At 50.4% G+C, this 17,562-nt stretch overlaps 1 protein-coding gene across 11 annotated transcripts in view; it reads left to right on the plus strand.

Annotated features, from left to right (window-relative positions):
• Nucleotides 1-994: 994 nt before the first annotated feature.
• Nucleotides 995-17,562, plus strand: part of HNF1B (HNF1 homeobox B) — an 82,879-nt gene continuing 66,311 nt past the window's right edge. For 3 of the 11 annotated variants that reach the window (XR_009614355.3, XM_060646641.3, XM_060646643.3), the window contains exons 1-4: nt 1,013-4,158; nt 8,900-9,099; nt 14,025-14,289; nt 15,964-16,199. Coding sequence is in view for 10 of the 11 variants with exons in the window: in XM_060646641.3 (XP_060502624.1) it covers nt 3,815-4,158; nt 8,900-9,099; nt 14,025-14,289; nt 15,964-16,199 (1,045 nt within the window). In the remaining variant the exon portion in view is untranslated. Of the gene's footprint in view, nt 4,159-8,899; nt 9,100-14,024; nt 14,290-15,963; nt 16,200-17,562 lie in introns of all 11 variants that reach the window. The other 8 variants (XM_078437452.2, XM_078437453.2, XM_078437454.2 and 5 more) reach the window with 5 other exon arrangements.

Below are 17,562 nucleotides of genomic sequence, written 5' to 3' on the forward strand. Positions count from 1 at the left end.
TAGAACAGTATTTATGTTTTACTCTAGAGAAGATTTCATTTTGATGCCTTCTAGGGACTGCCAAATCAATGGGAGAGCCTTGGAGAGTGGAGTGGTAGGAGGTAGAGGACCAGGCTCTCTCTGCTATAAGCAAAGGAGGGTAGCCATGGAAAGTAGGGGGAAGATGGTGTGCCCAAGAGCAGAAAAGGAAAATCACTTATGCTATGAAGTCACAGGAGAGTTGAATCCACTGGAACTACGTTTGCCATCCTGTGAAATTTCCAACATGGTGCTCCAAAGGCCTTCATCCAGTAATGAGCCAATTGAATTTTAAATGACCTTACACCAGGGCCTGCACTTCCTATAGCAAATCTTGTGATTTAACCTGCAGGTGCATTTTTTGAGTAGAAGAACTTAGTATGATCTCTTTAAATACAGTGACTATTAAAAAAAAATAAGCTAGGAATGAATGATATCAAAGAGATCAGCTGCCTCACTTGTTTGCATGTTTTCATGACCTATATCTCTGCTTCTTTCTCAACGTGTGGGAGCCGGTCATCCTCTGGGAACTCACGATTACTAACTCATTTAACCCTCACACAAAAACCCAGTAGGGTGTATTATCATTTTTCACATAAGGAATCTGAGGGTCAGAGTGATGATGCACTATGCCGAAGTCACACCGCTGGTTAAGCAGATCTGAGACCCAAACTGAGGTCTGTTTGATTTCAACATCTACCCTCTATTTCTCTGCCGTGGATCCTTCACTTCTGCTGTTTCAACTTCCCATCTCCCAAAGCAGTAAAAACTGGAGACTTCCCTCTTTTAACCCTGCTCAAAAGTCCTGAGCCCCAATCCCAGCCCCTCATTTACTCCAAGAGCTGCAAGCCACCTCCTTTAAAGTCTTATGGTTTATTTTCCCACCTTTAAAAGGAGGCTAACTATATCAGTTCATCACCATTGTATCCCGTGTGAAGCATAAGTACAAAGTATTTCAACTGTACTCTTGTTTCCCCTATTTGGGGGAAGTTTCACCAAAGGGTTTTAAGAGATAACTCATTGAATTAGCATTTATGACCCACATCCTGAAGAACTATCTGAGATCATTACACTTTTCCTTTTAAATATCCATATGAAGAGGTAGGTGTTGGATCTGCTCACAGAGCTATAGTTGCTGTTACTTACTGAGCACCCATATTACACCAGGTATCGTATCCAAGGTAGGAATGAGCAAGAGGATTACAGGAAGTTGCTGGACATGAAGAGTCAGGTTGACTGAAAGGCATACCTGGACACTCATAGGAAGTTTCCCTCTGAAAGTGAAACTTCCCCTACGCTCACATCATTGGCCTGGGGTAGAGGGGAAAGAATGGGTTTGCTACCACCTGAATTTTGAGAGATAAGGAAACTTGAGTCAGACAGGGCACATGGTAGTTAGAACTACAAATCAAAGCTTTGTTGGTAAAAGGGAAGTGATTGCTGGTTTTTTAATGGGTTTTCCCAGCCGAACACAGAAACTGATCTTCAATTACACTTGACTGCTTCTATCATGATAGCAAGTGAGACACAGAGAAAAAGAGATTGTTCTCCAGGGACATTTACTCTGAACACTTCATTATCCTGGCTGAGGGGATCTCGGTAGGCAGAGAATGTTCTCCCATTGGGCCAAATTGGGAGGGACAAGGACCTGCCATATGTCACAACAAACTAAAAGACAATAGGGTGAAATGAAGGACCCTCATTTCCATGAACTTATTAACCCTTTCTCAAGGGAAGAGCCTGAGACAGTGTAAACTTCCCGGAAGGCTCCATACACTCCATGCACACAATCACCCCCTTCCTTCTGGCTCCAGGCACGTGTCCCAGGCATCCCCAGCAGAACCCGTGTTTAAGAGGCAGCCTCACTCTTAGCAGTCAAACTTGGATCAGTCGCCCCTGGAGCTTCAGCTCTAGCACACCTAAGAGATTTGATCCAGAATGAAGCAGATGAGAGCCGCTGATCCTTCCTCCCCCTTGCTGAAATTCCACATTTCCCAGAACTAGTCCCAACTTCCTCCTGCCTTTTAAAGGTGGGAATGGTAGGAGATTTTGATTAGAAGCCCCTTTGCAAATTCCCTGCTGATTCTGAATTTTTCTCCCTAATCTCCCAGTCCCTCCAACCCCAGTGCTGGATCTGCCCGATTCTGAGAACACTAAGTCCCCAAAGGGGTTAGATTTTCCTACTGGGAACTGGCTTCCTCCCCTTTCCAGGCTGAAAAGTGTGAACACCAATTATTAGACCAACGGGTTCACAGGTGGTCTCATTCAATGTATGCACCACCCCTCCCCCTGCACTGTCCGCTGCAGTATTTCTCGGATGAGGAACTGAGGCTTAGAGAGGGTCAGGGGGTGTCCTCTGCCTATGGGTCTGTGAACGGTGGATCCTAAAAAGCCCCTTGCCCTGTTCTTCTGCAGGTCAGAACCAGCCTGCACGTCCAGGTGCGCCCCAGGCCTCCTTCCTTTCCCTCCTCGGCGCCCTGGGGAGATGCAGGTGAAACTCTCGTAAAGCTGAACGGTTCCGGTTTCATTCCTGACCCGGACCCAGGTGGAAAAAAACTTCATTCCCTCAGCGGCTTGGTGGGCGTCTGCTCCCACCAGTGCTGTGGTGACCTCGCGGCCGCAGAGCGCCATCCTGGGAACTGCTGTGTCCTGGAGCCGCGAATAAACCAGCAGGCAGTGGCCCCGGGGACACCCGGCTCCAACCGTCTGCGCAGCTAGCTGCTGGCCACGCGTTGCTTTCACGGCTAGGAAGAAGGCCCAGCGATTCTAGTTTTGCCCGGAAAGCGGAGGCGCTTTGATATTCCGGGTTTAAACAGGAGAGCATGGCCCAGGCGGCCAGCTCCCGCGAGGCTTGGGCAGCCTAGGTGCAGCCTGGCTGCTTGCGGGGCTCACCTTTGGCTACTCCCCTGACCATAAATTAGTGGGCGCCTCCTCCCAAGGGTTCTCCGGGCCTCCTTCCCGCTCGCCTACGCTCTCCGGGCCAGCAGTTCTGCAGATCCAAACCTCCAGACCGTGTGGTAAGGGCCTGGGGTCTGCAGAACGGTAGGAGGGGTAGAGCTAAATGGGGTCGCAGCGATCCGCACTCACCCCGCCTGACACCCCCACTTCCCCCGGGTCTCCGCGTCCATTCCCAAGGAGTCAGTTTCTCCTCCCCAGGCTGTCTCTCCCTGCCGGCCACCTGCGTCTGTTGGGATGCCTCCGAAAGTCTCTACTCTTTGCATCCTCTTCCATCTCCTTCCAAGAGCACCCTAACTTCTTCCAGCTCTCATCTGAACCCCCAAAGGGCAGTTTCTTCTCTCCAGACTAAAACTGGACCCGCAGCGGGTGGAAAAGCCCCAAAGCCTCCCACACTAGGCTGCAAGCTACTTGCTTACCAAGTCCAAAGGTCAGCTAAAGTTTGGCTGATAAACAGAACCAGTACAAGAAGGTCTTCAGCCCCCCAGCGTGAGTACAATGGACCCTGGCAAGCCCTGCTCCCGGCCCGGGTCTCCAGCTCTCCACGTCTGCTCCTCATGCGCTCCCTCTCTCGCTTTTCCCCCCTCCCCACGACCATTTGCATCTTGCCGAAAGCCGGGCCCTCCCCACTAATTTGCATATCTTATATGGCCTAATGGTGGCGATCATGGCAAGTTAGAAGTTTTCTGACTCCTCTCGGAGGAGACTCCGGGACCCCGGGGAGTAACAGGTGTCTGAAGGGTGGGGGGGCTCCTGGACTTGGGGTTCGCTTGTGAAACTCCCCTCCACCCTCCTCTCTCGCGCCCACCCCCTCACCCCCTTCTTTTTCTGTCCTTGGAAAATGGTGTCCAAGCTCACGTCGCTCCAGCAAGAACTCCTGAGCGCCCTGCTGAGCTCCGGGGTCACCAAGGAGGTGCTGGTCCAGGCCTTAGAGGAGTTGCTGCCATCCCCGAGTTTCGGGGTGAAGCTGGAGACGCTGCCCCTGTCCCCCGGGAGTGGGGCCGACCCGGACACCAAGCCTGTCTTCCATACTCTCACGAACGGCCACGCCAAGGGCCGCCTGTCTGGGGACGAGGGTTCCGAGGATGGGGACGACTATGACACCCCTCCCATCCTCAAGGAGCTGCAGGCGCTCAACACCGAGGAGGCGGCCGAGCAACGGGCGGAGGTGGACCGGATGCTCAGGTAGGCGCGGACCGAGGTGGAGCCCCTAGAGCCCGGGCCTTGTGCCTGAGCTCCGCTGCTTCAGACCCCTCTCGCCAAGTCCGTTTCCCACCAAGGAAGTCCCCCGGGGGGCGCTCCGCTTCTCTCCCGACACCTGGACCCCTCCCAGTACCTCAGTCGGAGGGCCCTGAATCCCGAGCTCCCTCTCCCCCTGCCCAGGCCAGCGCCCCGGACCGCGGGGTCCTCCCGGCCTGGGAGAACCACAGCGACGGAACCTTTTGCGGGAGGATTGCGCGCGCTACTGAAGGTGCGGGTGGGTGCAGTGAGACGGTGGCCACTTCCCAGGAGCAGAGACTCGGGCCGCACAAATCCCGGGCCGAGCATTTCTCCCGGGCCAGCCTCCTACCCGGTCCCGGGAAACGCAGGCCGGCCTCGGGCGCAGCGTACTGCTGTTCTTTGCAGAGGGCCTGGGGGCACCCGGGGCCGGCACTCGGGGGGCCAGTGCTCTGGAGGGCACTCCCATCTGCAGCGCCCATGCAAGGCCCCAGGATTATCCGGAATCCTCAAAGCCGGTTCAGATTTGCAAAAGGAAATGTTTGCGTGTCGCAGGGCCCGGCCTGACCCGCACGGGGCAAAAGAAGCACGTATCTAAGCAAGCGCGGGGGGCGCGGGGGGGGGGGGGGCAAATGCGGCTAAGACCACATTCGCAGAGGATTTGGTCGCCTACTGAGAAAGAAGGGCGTTTCCAGATCTCGCCCCCGACATCCCGGCGTCCTGGGGAATTCAGGCAGGCTGGCGGGTCCGGGATCCTTTGCAGGGCCTCTCCGACCGGCCGAGGGCTTTGACAGCTGGTTACTAATTATCCAAGGAGCCCAGCGGTACCCTTAGACCGCACGTCTCTCTCGGCCGCTTGGCTTGAGGACCGAGCCCCTCGCGTGGCCTCGGACACTTGAGCGCCGCGGTTTCAAGGCAGGGGCCAGGACCAAAGTTGCGCTCTGATTCAGGCAGCCTCGGTCGCACGGCCGCAGCAGCAGTTTGGAGTGGGATGTGACCTTGCATTTGAATTTGCGATCTGAGGGCCCAGCGGCTTAGTCTCTAGCAAAGACAATGGGGGGATTTCTAGTGCCCCCCCCAAAGTATTTGGCCATTCGTAGGTTTGGGGTTCCTGCCTCGCAGTTTCCGCGAGCGGCGGAGGTTTCTCCCGCGCCGGGGTTCGGGCGCAGGAAGGCGAGGGGTCGGAAGAGAAGCAGCTGGGGCGACCGGGGCTAACCGAGCTCCCGCCGTCTGCCACGGGGAGCCAGCGGGGCCCAGGCCCATCCACCTGGCTGCAAGCGGCCGCTTGTAGCGGGGCTCGGAGAAGATTTGGGCAGCGCGAGGCGACCCAGGGCCCCCTCCGCACCCAGCCCCGCGCTGGGCTGGACGCAGCAGAGATGTAACATAAATGGCAGCACGTGGAGTTAGGGTGTTATTAATTTATTTCTATAAATCATCAACAGAAAGATACACAAAGAGTCGTGATTAGGTTGAAAAGAGAGGCGGGTTATTCATTGGTGAAGTTGTAAAGGCGGCTTAGAGGGGGAAGGAAATCCAAACGCCGACGCGGGTCGGCTAGCCGCTGCCCTCGCGCACGCCGGGCGCTGCGGGGCGCTCCCAGCCAAGCCCCCCGGCGCCGGACCTCGACTGCCCCGGCCGCCCCGGGTCGCGCGCACCTGCAGGCCCTGCCCGGGCCTCGGCCCTGTGCCCTCCGCCCAGCTCCTGGCTCCAGCGAGGCGGGGAGGAAGGCGAGGGGCCGAGCCCCTCACCCCGGTATAGACGCTGGACAGACCCAAGGTCCCCCCCCCCCCCGCTTTCCCCGGCGGGCGCCGCCTTCCCTCCCCCCACCTTCGGGAGTGCTCAGACTTTATTAAAGTAATTTTTCAAGAAATTGCTAGCGGTTCCCAGGTCATTGCACGGTCGGCTTCTGAGCACTCCCTTTTTTGCCCACCCTGTTCTAAAGCCGAGAGAACAGAACTAAATTCACTCTTTGGACTGCCTGGACGCTCTTTATACTTCCTAGAAGGGAAAGGCGACAGGGGAAGGTCCGGGACTGAGCGTCGCCCAGCCCCGGGACCCGGGCTCCGGGCTCGGAGCCTCCGGCGCCGGCCTCTGCCCTGGGGCGCCTGCAGCGTTTGCAAAGTGGGCTGCTCCCTGAGGAAGCCAGAGCTGAGGCTTCTTAAGGAACGCGGGGCGAGCCGTGCTGGGGTCCAGGGCTTTCCTGCTCGTGGGCAGCAAAGTCACTGTTGGAAAAGGAGCGTGCTGGGCCCACTCGGGGCGCTGGGGTCGGGCGTTTGACACCTGCGCCCCGAGCACGGTGGCGGCTCGTGCTTCTCCGAGTCCGTGTATTTTTGGGGGTCGGACCCCCCCCCCGCCCCATGTAAGCTGTATTTCCAATGAACAAACGTAAGCGGCTCTCAGGGCGCTTCCCGGTGAACCCAGGTGAATTCTGTGGTCAGACCTGGAAAGGTAGAAATAACTGCGCCATCTTACCCCTGACTCCTGTCCTCAGATGCGGGCTCAAAGGTTTGCTGCTTTGCAGGGTTTCCCTGGGCTTTTTTTTTTTTTTTTTTTTTTTAACCTTCCAATTGTTAGGCTAATATTTCTTTCCACAGAACCCTTCGCTCTAAAGAACATTACACTATTTTGCTAGGTTTCTGAGACACACGAAATGAACACAGGTGAAGAAATTTGAACAAAACGGAAATAGTCAAAGAATCTGTTAAAGCGATATTAACTTTGAAAATCCAAACACTCTAACTTTTGAAGCAATTGTATTTGTTGGAAATGTTTTTCCGCCCTAAAAACCTCTGTGGAAATACTCGTCAGAAGTAAGCTTTAAAATGATCGTGGGTGTTTATACGGGTATGTGCATTCCACGGACCTGTTAACACTACTTTTAGTCAAGGTGAATTTTACATGTGTGAAACTGGAACGTGTTTTCACATTTTTTGTTTTTGTTGTTAGTTTATTATGTTTTGTTACTTGGATGTAGCTTTATAGATACTCGGGAAATGTACTAACATATATAATTAATCTTAAAAGTTTGTCTTTCCCAAAAACATCTCCACCAAAGCCTGTGATTTCACGAATTTAATACCAGACTTGTTAAAATAGCCACAATTATTCAAATGCTTACAAAATATGTTTAAATTACTAGGTTTTTAAATTCATCAAGCAAAAACTAATTTTATTTGACCTACGATAGGCACCATTTAGAAATGAATTGGCTATTTCATTTACAACACTATCCGTTTTGTCCTCTGCTTTACACGTTCTTTATTGTTTGGTATGAAACTAATTTTTTCCCTTCGTTTTTTGTTTTTGTTTTTTTTTTTTCATGTTCTATGAGGCTACTAGGCACATCAGCATACAGTAAAGGGGTGCTGGGTCTGTTTTAAAAGTTAAATATACAGCTGTATTAAACAAACAGTACATGTGATGTATTGCATTAATACTTTTGTTCTATACTTTGCCTCATTTTCTTAATTTCTTGTTTTAAATTATATCTCTCACTTTTAAGTTAATAAGCAATAAAACATACTAGCGAAGTTGAAAACACTTTAAGTGCAGTTCAAAGGCCCTAGTACATTGCTATAAAGAAGCTTATGCGTGCCTGTGTTTATGAGAAATGAAAAGCATACACAAGTTCTATCCCAAGCTTGAAATTTATGAAAGCCATTGCCTTCCAGAAACCCTTACCCTATATCAGGGAGGAACTTCAAGAATACAGGAGACCACGGCATTTGGAATGCTTAATATCTGATTCAGAAATTGAAAATATCCCCACTCTGTTTCATCTGAGAGGTGGGGCTCTGGTGACTTGTTTTTTGTTTTTGTTTTTGTTTTTTTTTTATGTTTATTTATTCTTGTAAGAGAGAGAGACAGAACAAGAGCAGGGGAGGGGCAGAGAGAAAGGCAGACACAGAATTGGAAGCAGGCTCCAGGCTCCGAGCTGTCAGGACAGAGCCCGACGTGGGGCTCGAACTCATGAGCCGTGAGATCATGACCTGAACTGAAGTCAGATGCTTAACTGACTGAGCCACCTAGATGCCCCTGTTTTTTTTTTTTTTTTTTAAGTTGCCTCACCTCACTGGAACAATTCTTCACTCCAGGAGGAACATCATTGTAGTTCTTAAAACTTTTCTGAAACTCTGAAAACTGTTTAGCATTTGGCCAAGAAGTTCTCCTTGCTTCTCAGGAGATGGGCACGCGTTTCACTCCAATCGCATAAGCTAAGACACCGAGACACCCATTCGGAATGGAAATAAGGTAGAAGAGGTCTAGCATCAGAACTGATGCTGGCCCCCATCATTGCAGGATCAGCCAGCCCTGCCCTGAGCTAATGGCATCTCCACTTTCCAGAAGTGGAAAATTCTTGCCTTCAGGTCCCTCACTTTCCAGGAAAATGGAGGAAAGCAAAACAAAATGGGAACTTTTCTTTCTGCTTAATGAGAGAGAGCGTTGATGGTGCTGTCCCATCCCTGAAGACAGGAAGTCCTCCTCACCTTTACCCTCCTGTTCTCATGTGAAAGGGACAGAGTGTACTGTATGGAAGATTTCATCTCCCTTTTTTCTAGGTTCTGTTTTGGCCTCCCCTCTCTCCCAAGGATGGAGAAGTGGGTGAAGATCAAAGTTTTGCAGAGAGTTTAGGTAAAACTCCTAAAAAGAGAATCTTTCTCCCCAGACATCTTCCACCAGAATCCTAACCATCTGCTTATCTGTCTAGTGAGGACCCCTGGAGGGCTGCCAAAATGATCAAGGGCTACATGCAGCAACACAACATCCCCCAGAGGGAAGTGGTCGACGTCACAGGTCTGAACCAGTCACACCTCTCTCAGCATCTCAACAAGGGCACCCCCATGAAGACCCAGAAGCGAGCAGCCCTCTACACCTGGTACGTCCGAAAGCAACGGGAGATCCTCCGACGTAAGTGCTTTAATCCCCCCTCGACCTCAACCTGTGGTGACCTTTGCCCTGATTCTGACCCCCGTGGGATGCCTCGTTTCCCCTTCATTGAGAAGGCCTACATAGCACTTGGCAAATATAAGGAAGCTGGCAGGTGGATTTGGTTTCCATAGTTATTGTACAATGGATTGGCTTCAATCATTTTCTTTTCCCATGGTCCTTACTACCCAGCCAGCTACCTTGACAAGTGCTTAGTGTATGTAGTATACCTTGAATTTTCTGGTCCCTGCTTCCAACACCCTTCTCTTTGAAGCCAAGTAAGTCACAGTGGAATATTGTCCCCCAAGTCAGCCAAGCAGCTCCCCCTTGATATATAACCACAGATCCGAGTTTCCAAGGAAGACATTTTGTAGCGATCAATAATATTGATCACTGTTCCTGTTCTCTTCCCTCCCCTCTGAAGAGAGCATACAAAATTGAAGATATTTTTATATAGAGAGGTATTCAGAACTCGACCCTGATATTTGGGAGGGTGGGGGGAGGGTGCGCGCGCATCCCGAAGCAACTCAAGGTGATTACTCACATTTACCAAAATCCATAAAGCTTTGAGACTTGAGCCAGTGACACTGCCTGATGAAGAAGGTTCTCTGGCTAAATCAGGACACAGCACAAGTGTCTGCATTTGGAACTCTGACCGATCAATACTTGTCATTTCCATCCCCATCCCCAAATCTCCTTTCTGTCCCAACATCCCTTCCTCCTAGTAATACCAAGAGATTTTTGTTTTGAAGTGTCGGGAAGTTGGAACAGCATTTGAATGATATTCTCTGTTTATTTTAGGACAGCATACTTCCATTATCTTTTAATTATTTCCATCAGCCCCTTTCCTAGTAAAGTTTTGTATGAGCTTCTGCCCTTCCCGTTATACTATCCTCTGGGCCGTGGGCTTCTCTGTCTTTAAGATATCAGTTTCCACTGCCTTCTGGGTTGGAATTTCTCCCTTCTCACTGGATGGCCACTTTTTAAAATCATTCTTGTTTTCTGTCCTACACTGCTCTGAAGTGATTGTTTCAGTATTTATGGTCTCAATGTCTGTGGGCTGGAAAGGCCTTCATGGCAGAAGGAAAGGTTTTAGACCTCCATCTCCTATTGTGGCTGCTTGTCTGAAGCATTAAATGGATAGATTAGAAGAAGCAAAGTGGCATAGGAGAAGAGGCCCACTCTGGGTTGACTCACCATCCATGGTGACTAGGTCTTTAAGAATTTGTGTGTCTGACATGAAGCAACTCTCTGTAATTCCTGAAAAGGCCTAGAACATTCTCAGGAGACACAGTCTCCGAAGGCCAGGGAACCATTGGGCCTGCCCTCACTCCAATCCAAACCCCATGTGGTGTCTCCAGTTTGAGCTGCCTCTCTGTGTTCAATGAGAGTCCCCCCAGAAAGGAGAGGGAGACAGGAAAGGCCAGCTAGAAGCTTTGAAAAACACACAAGTCCTAGAAAGTTTCACCACATGCTTGAGAAGAAACATTTTACAAAAACATACGACAGGCTCTGCCAGGGATTTTTTGAGTTATTGTTATTACTGGTTTAAAGCCACGTGAGACCTAAACCTTAAGAAACATTCCTTCATTCTGTAAATACTGTATGAACATCTATTAGGTGCCAAACACTGTGTGGGGCGGTGAGATACAAAGGCCCTTTTCTCCAGGGACTTACAGCCCAGTGGGGGAGATGATATGTTTGAGTGGATCATGACAGCAGCTTTCTAAGAGCTGTTATAAAGGTGTACACAAGGGGCAGCAGAGGAACTGCTAAATTGCCTAGAGACCTCACAGAGGGCTTCCTAGAGGAGGTGATGTTGGAACTAATTCTTGAAGGATGAATATAAGACACGTAAACATGGGATAAAAATTAGGAAATGAGATGAATAAAAGAGAGACACAAGTGAATAGGGTGTCTGGAAGGAGAAAGAAATGGGAGAATTTAAAGATGATACATGGGTGCCTGGGTGGCTCAGTCAGTTGGCTTAGGTCATGATCTCACGGTCATGAGATCAAGCCTTGAGTCAGGCTCTGTGCTGACCGTGCGGAGCCTGTTTGGAATTCTCTCTCCCTCTCTCTCTGTCCCTCCCCCGTTCTCAAATAAATAACCTGAAAAAGATTACATAAATTTTCTTGAGAAACTAAAACTAAGTTTTAGTGATAATAAATGATAATATTCATGGGCCCATCTGCACATAGAGAACCTGCTTGTCCAAGCTGGCTCTGAGTCTGTAAAGAGGCTGTTGAAACCAGCTTCTCCAAGGTAATTTTTATGGGCAGTGAACATTTTCTGTCTCTCCGCTCCCCTCCCCCCACCCTGCATTAATCTAGAAGGAAGTGGAGGAGAGGTGGTAGAGACCAGAGTTTGCTTCTTCAAAAATTGAGAAGCTAGGGCCCTGAGGTGGGGAGAGCCTGGATGGTTCTGGGCCCCCACAGGCAATGTATCAAGGCTGATCCCGGCACACACATAGTTCTGAACACAGTGCCAGTGGCTGCCCCCTCAGAGGACAGCCCCGCGCTTCTGGGCGGCTGAGTGAGCCTCACACCTGCCACAGACAACAGTGGAGTCCATTGTATTACCTCCACCCAAGTCAGACTGGAAGGTTTGGGGCATGTATTGGTTGGGTTTTGTTTTTAGCAAGAGATGATGCATAGGCTGCTGATAAGGAACTTCGTGTCTTTAGGCTGGGTTATATCCTGGCTGATGCCCCACATTCATGCGACTTCGGGCAGGTCCTGTAACCAGTCTGAACCTCTGTTTCTTCAGTTACAAAGTGGAGATAATGATACTTCTTGCATGTAGAGGTTGTGAGAACTAGACGAAGGGATATACTTAGAGGACCTTGTACGATACCCCTCCAGGGGAGTGGTTCAATAAATATTCATGGTTATCACATCTCTTCATAGTGGGGGAGTGGTTCAATAAATATTCATGGTTATCACATCTCTTCATAGCACGTGAAGAGCCTCATGTTGATCCTGGGTCCTTGGGATTATCCATACTGGCTTTTGGCTCTTACTTATGGTGACTCCACAGGGTCACAGTGAGGAGAGAAGACCCTGAGTGGGGAACTTCTTTCTCTCCCTCTTATTGTCCCTGAGGTAAATGCACTAGTTGGCTGCCATGAAGCCAAATGACATAAGAGGTATGAAAGCACTTTGAGAGACATGGCATCCATAGGAATTCGGGTCCCCATCACCATCCTGACTAGAGGTAGATGTTCTGAGAGACTGTTGAGTGCCCCTTAGGTGTTCACCCAGTCCCATTCCACAGGCAGGGAAGCTGAGGGCAGGGGGGAATTAGGTGACTTGGCTGGGACCCGCCAGTATCCAACCGAGGCAGTGGCTTCCTGCCAGTAGATTTGGCAGAACTTTCTCTCAGGTATCTAAAGCAAGTGTTGGGAACCAGTGAAAACACCACTTTAAGTAGCCTGAGAATCATCCAAAGTGGGTGGGGCCCAAATCAAAGGCCCCAGTGACATGTTCGGTCCATCCACCAAGGAGTCTGCTTGTACCTTGGCCAATCGGCAACCGGTTCAAACAAAGCCCAACACCACCTATCGCTGAGTCCTGAGTCCAGGCTGGTTAGAGGCCCACTGCTTCTGAAGATGGAACCAAATGGAAATGGATCCTTAGATTGGTAGTAAGTTCCCTATTGCCGGAGGGAATAGACTGGAAAAACACATGGTAGGGTGTTGTCAAGGGGATTCAAGCATTAAATAGTAGTCCCGACTTTGAACCTTGGAGAATTTTGGAACGAGTTGCCTCTGAGACCTGCAGGAGGGACTCTAGGAACGAAGAAAGAAAAACATCAAGGTCCAGAACATGGGGACCAGGAGTTAGGAAATGAATCTGTTATGTGTCCTTGCTCAGCAGGGCGGTTGGCCTCTATGCTTATTCATCTGTAAAATGGAACTAATGACCCTGAACCCTGCTTCATGCAGATATGAGGAGGACAACAACAAAGTTCGCCCACAAGTAAATATCAAACCTCATTTAAACCATATAGGCTAGGGTGTCATCACTGGGTGAGCTGCCACCTTTCATTCATTCATTCAACCAAAAATGTATCGACGGTACCTGGACCCTGGGAATTGGGTGGACAGGGAGCATCATTTCACCTATATTTATCTTTCTCCAACTCATTAAATGCCATTACTAGAAAGATCCTTTGTCTGTAGACTTGTGCATTTGCCATCTTTTAAATGTGTAGGCAAGTCTGTGAGACATTTCCCTCTGGGGCTATTTCCCTCATAAATGGACCCCTGGACACACACATACACACCATCACCTTTGAAATGATCTGAAATCAGATCAAATCTGCTTCTCTTTCTAATATAAAACTCCAGTTCTATTTATTTCAAAGTACCAGTCAACAGGTTTGGGTCCTGGGTTTTTCTAAGAACATAGCATCATAATGTGGACCCCTAGGATCTATGAGGAGAGAGGAGAGGTGGGGAAAGCTGTTTTTAGTCTCTGAATATTTTGTCTAAGTGCAAATTGTACCTTTGAGCCCTTTCCCTCTAGACCTGAGACTTGGTTGAGCTCATCCTCTTGGACACCAAAACACAAGATGTCAGGATTCAGAGGGTTGCTTCATTGTCTGAGAGCCAGTGATCCAATGAAAACACATTACCCCTAAAAACAATGGTTGGTCATATTTGAGCTCCTTTAAAGAAAGGAAAGGGGTGCCTTTGTGGGGCAGAGTGAGGTGGGCAGAGAGGAGCCTATCATGGGCTTCCCCTCTGTACCCCACACCCCACATGAAATAACGGCAGATGGCAAAGCTTTGGGAAGAAGAATAAAAGTGTTTTTGTCTGTCCGTCCGTCCGTCCGTCCGTCCGTCTGTCTGTCTGCCAAGTGAAGGCTACAGACCCTATCAAATCTACTCCTCTCTCTTTGCAGAATTCAACCAGACAGTCCAGAGTTCTGGAAATATGACAGACAAAAGCAGTCAGGATCAGCTGCTGTTTCTCTTTCCAGAGTTCAGTCAACAGAGCCAGGGGCCTGGGCAGTCCGATGACGCCTGCTCTGAGCCCCCCAACAAGAAGATGCGTCGCAACCGGTTCAAATGGGGGCCCGCATCCCAGCAAATCTTGTACCAGGCCTACGACCGGCAAAAGAACCCCAGCAAGGAAGAGAGGGAAGCATTAGTGGAGGAGTGCAACAGGTAACACGACCAGAAACTCGCTCGAGCAGGCAGGCAAGCACACGGACCTGAGATCCATCCCCTCAGTCCCAGGATATTGAAATACTGATTATCCAGCTAAGTGTGGCTAAATTGGGGTTTCCCAATGTGCATTCCACGGAACCCCAATTTCAAGTCAAATAAGACTTGAATAAGTCAAATAAGTCTCAAATAATTTGAGAAACATCAATCGGATGCATACTTCCTCTTGGGGAGTCATGGCATAAAGTAACATATTAAAGATTCCAAGAAGGCCTAGAGTCAAGAGACTTACTTGGCTTTGTTGAATTGATTGTTAGCTGTGGAATCTTTTTTTTTTTTCTGGGGGATATTTACACCATGAGCTATTATTGTAGGGAAGATACTCTGGAGAATCCTGGTCTAAAGTATGCCAGTGAAATGAGAATCATATGTCTGACCTCCATGCAGACTAGGGAAAAACCATTGGTCTAAAAGGAAACTTGGCAGAAAAGACCTGGTCAGATCTGTCCAATCCACTCTGCCCACACTGAATAGAGTTCTTTTGGTATCTTAACAACTACATGTAATTTTAAAGAAAACTATTAGAAATCCTTGGGATACCTTATTTATTTCCTTATTTATTCATTCATTCATTCCTGCCATCCTCCCTGACTCCAACATTGATTTTTTTTTAAGTTTATTTATTTATTTTGAGAGAGAGAGAGAGAGAGAGCACTCGCATAAGTGCGGGAGGGGCAGAGAGAGAGAGAATCCCAAGCAGGCTCCATGCTGTCAGCATGGAGCCCAATATAGGGCTGGAACTCATGAACCATGAGATTCAGACCTGAGCTGAAATCCAGAGTTGGACACTTAACTGATTGAGCTACCCCGGTGTCCCTCCAACACTGACTTTCTTAAAAGTCTGGTCTTTGCTCTGGCCAACACCTGTGGTCTCTCTGTTTCTGGGCTGGGCTGGCTCTAGCAATAACATATGGCTGGGGAGGTCAGGCCAGGAAGGGGGAGGCAAAGCAATCAGCTTGGACATGTCACAGCCTATACTCTGTCCCCCTGCTAATGAGAAGCCCCCTAGCATCCAATGGTGTCTAAAAGTCTCTGACACGTGGAATTGGGGTTTCATGGGCAATGATAAAGCTGGAGACCAGCCACCTGGGCATGTTCTCCTTGTACCTCACCCAGCCTGCCTTTTGGGGAGGATTCCTGTGGCACAAATGAGGAATTTGGTTTCCCTGGCACCCTTTGGGGGTATCCAAACCCCAAATGACCAGAAGTCCCTTTGAAGGGAACCAGAGCTAGTGAAGGATGTCACCTTTTGTAGGTCGGGAAGGGTAGCAACATAAGATGTCAAGAGGCCCAGTCTGGACCTTCTCCCTGAATTACCTGCCTCTCGACTACTCTCTTCTTGTAAGGAGCCACACCAGAGGCCTATGCCCCTCACTGACAGGGCCACAGAGCTTGTGCTGCACCTGTGTTTGGCCCTATTCCCAGCATGTCATCAGAGAACTACTACACAGGCTGGACTTTTCTCAGGACAGGCTTTTCCCCAGGATCTAGCTCTATCCTTGGCCTCTTCGTACTCCTAACCGAGACCACTGGGATTGTGTGTCTGGGGCCAAACACCGGCAAGCCTCCCCCTGGCTGTCCTTGCTCACCATCTCCCCCACTCTCCATCCTCAGGGCAGAATGTTTGCAGCGAGGCGTCTCCCCCTCCAAAGCCCACGGCCTGGGCTCCAACCTGGTCACTGAGGTCCGTGTCTACAACTGGTTTGCAAACCGCAGGAAGGAGGAGGCGTTCCGGCAGAAGCTGGCCATGGATGCCTACAGCTCCAACCAGACGCACAACCTGAACCCCCTGCTCTCCCACGGCTCTCCCCACCACCAGCCCAGCACCTCTCCTCCAAATAAGCTGTCAGGTAAGCCCAGCCCAGGCCTCACTGCCTCGGCAGCCCAACCATCCTGCTTCCCGCCATGGGTCTCATCTGGGTCAAGACTTTTCAGAGGAGGAAATGCTCTGGGATGGTGCTCAGGCTGGCCTCCCATTGCCAGAGTGTTCTTGTGAAAACAGTGTTTGGCTGTGGTCAGGTTTCCTCTGAGTCCTTGCTCAGCCTCCAAGAGCCCCTCTCCCCAGTCTTCTCTGGTCCCCTTTCTTCTCCCTGTGTGGCTGCTGACTCAGCAAGTCAGTGCGGCTGTCAGATTAGACGGAGAGGCTGCCTTATTGGCATGCCAGGTCCACACTGCAGGCAAAGGGGTCACCTCCTCCACCCCTGTCCATATCCTACTCCAGGGCTCTGTCCAGCTCCAGCAGGAGGAGCCCAGGGGCCTCTGGGGAAGGGCCACTCTGTTGATAGTCTCTGCTTGTTCTCTGCCAGAGTTTGGGTGGAAACAGCCACATAAAGTCTTTGCACTGATGAATCGGCCAAAACTCATTGAGTACCTACTGTGTGCCAGGTCCCGGCCTGAATTAGCATGCCTCTGCTGTGGGGTGTGGGTTTATCAGGGTGGAAGCCCTATATGCTGAGTGTTCCATCACGCATAGTCTGAAGGCACTTCTCCGCCTGGGGCTTAGTTCTTCCAGGAAAGCTGGCTTCCCAGAATTAGGATGCTTATTGAGGCCAGCGTGGTGCCCGTGTAGAAAGAGTATGGCATGGTCTCCCGCCTGCTCTGGGGAAGGGCTTGCAAAAGGAGAACCAAGCACCATTTCCAACTCAGGGTTGGTTCTGAAGTCTGTTGCTTCCTTGCCTGCTGGTTGCTCCACTGCTTAGAGAGCCCTGAGGTCTGGGGCTGGCCTAAGTATTGTGGGGCCCAAGCTTTTGTTCCACTCTGTGCTCCCACCAGGATCTCTGGGAGCCTGAAACTGTCTGGCATGAAGCCAGGGCCAGGGCTAGGGGCTTCTCTGGATCCAACTCCCATAGAAGGGGAGGCTCAGCCACACGGGGAGTAAGTTTTGGTTACCCTTGAGAGGCAGAGGAGCCCTGATGGACACTGGTCCGATTGCAGAGTAACCCAGTGCCTTAATGGAAATTCAAACCAGGGTTCAGAGGGCAGTGGCAAACGGCATGTGGCCTGCACTGAGCAAGACTGGAGCACTTGCCGCCCGCAGTGATCCACGGAGCTGGCTCTGGAGCTGTGGGGGGCGTGGTTGGGGCAAGGGGCATTATTGAGGAGACAATGGCTATTGTGTTGGGACCTGTGATCTCCACACCAAAGTCAGGGAGCCTGCAAACCAAACAAAGGCCCAGCAGCTTTCTGACAAGCTGGGGTTGTGGTGAGGTCACC

Source organism: Panthera onca, chromosome E1 (assembly GCF_046562875.1).
Source record: "Panthera onca isolate mPanOnc1 chromosome E1, mPanOnc1 haplotype 2, whole genome shotgun sequence".
NCBI lineage: Eukaryota > Metazoa > Chordata > Mammalia > Carnivora > Felidae > Panthera > Panthera onca.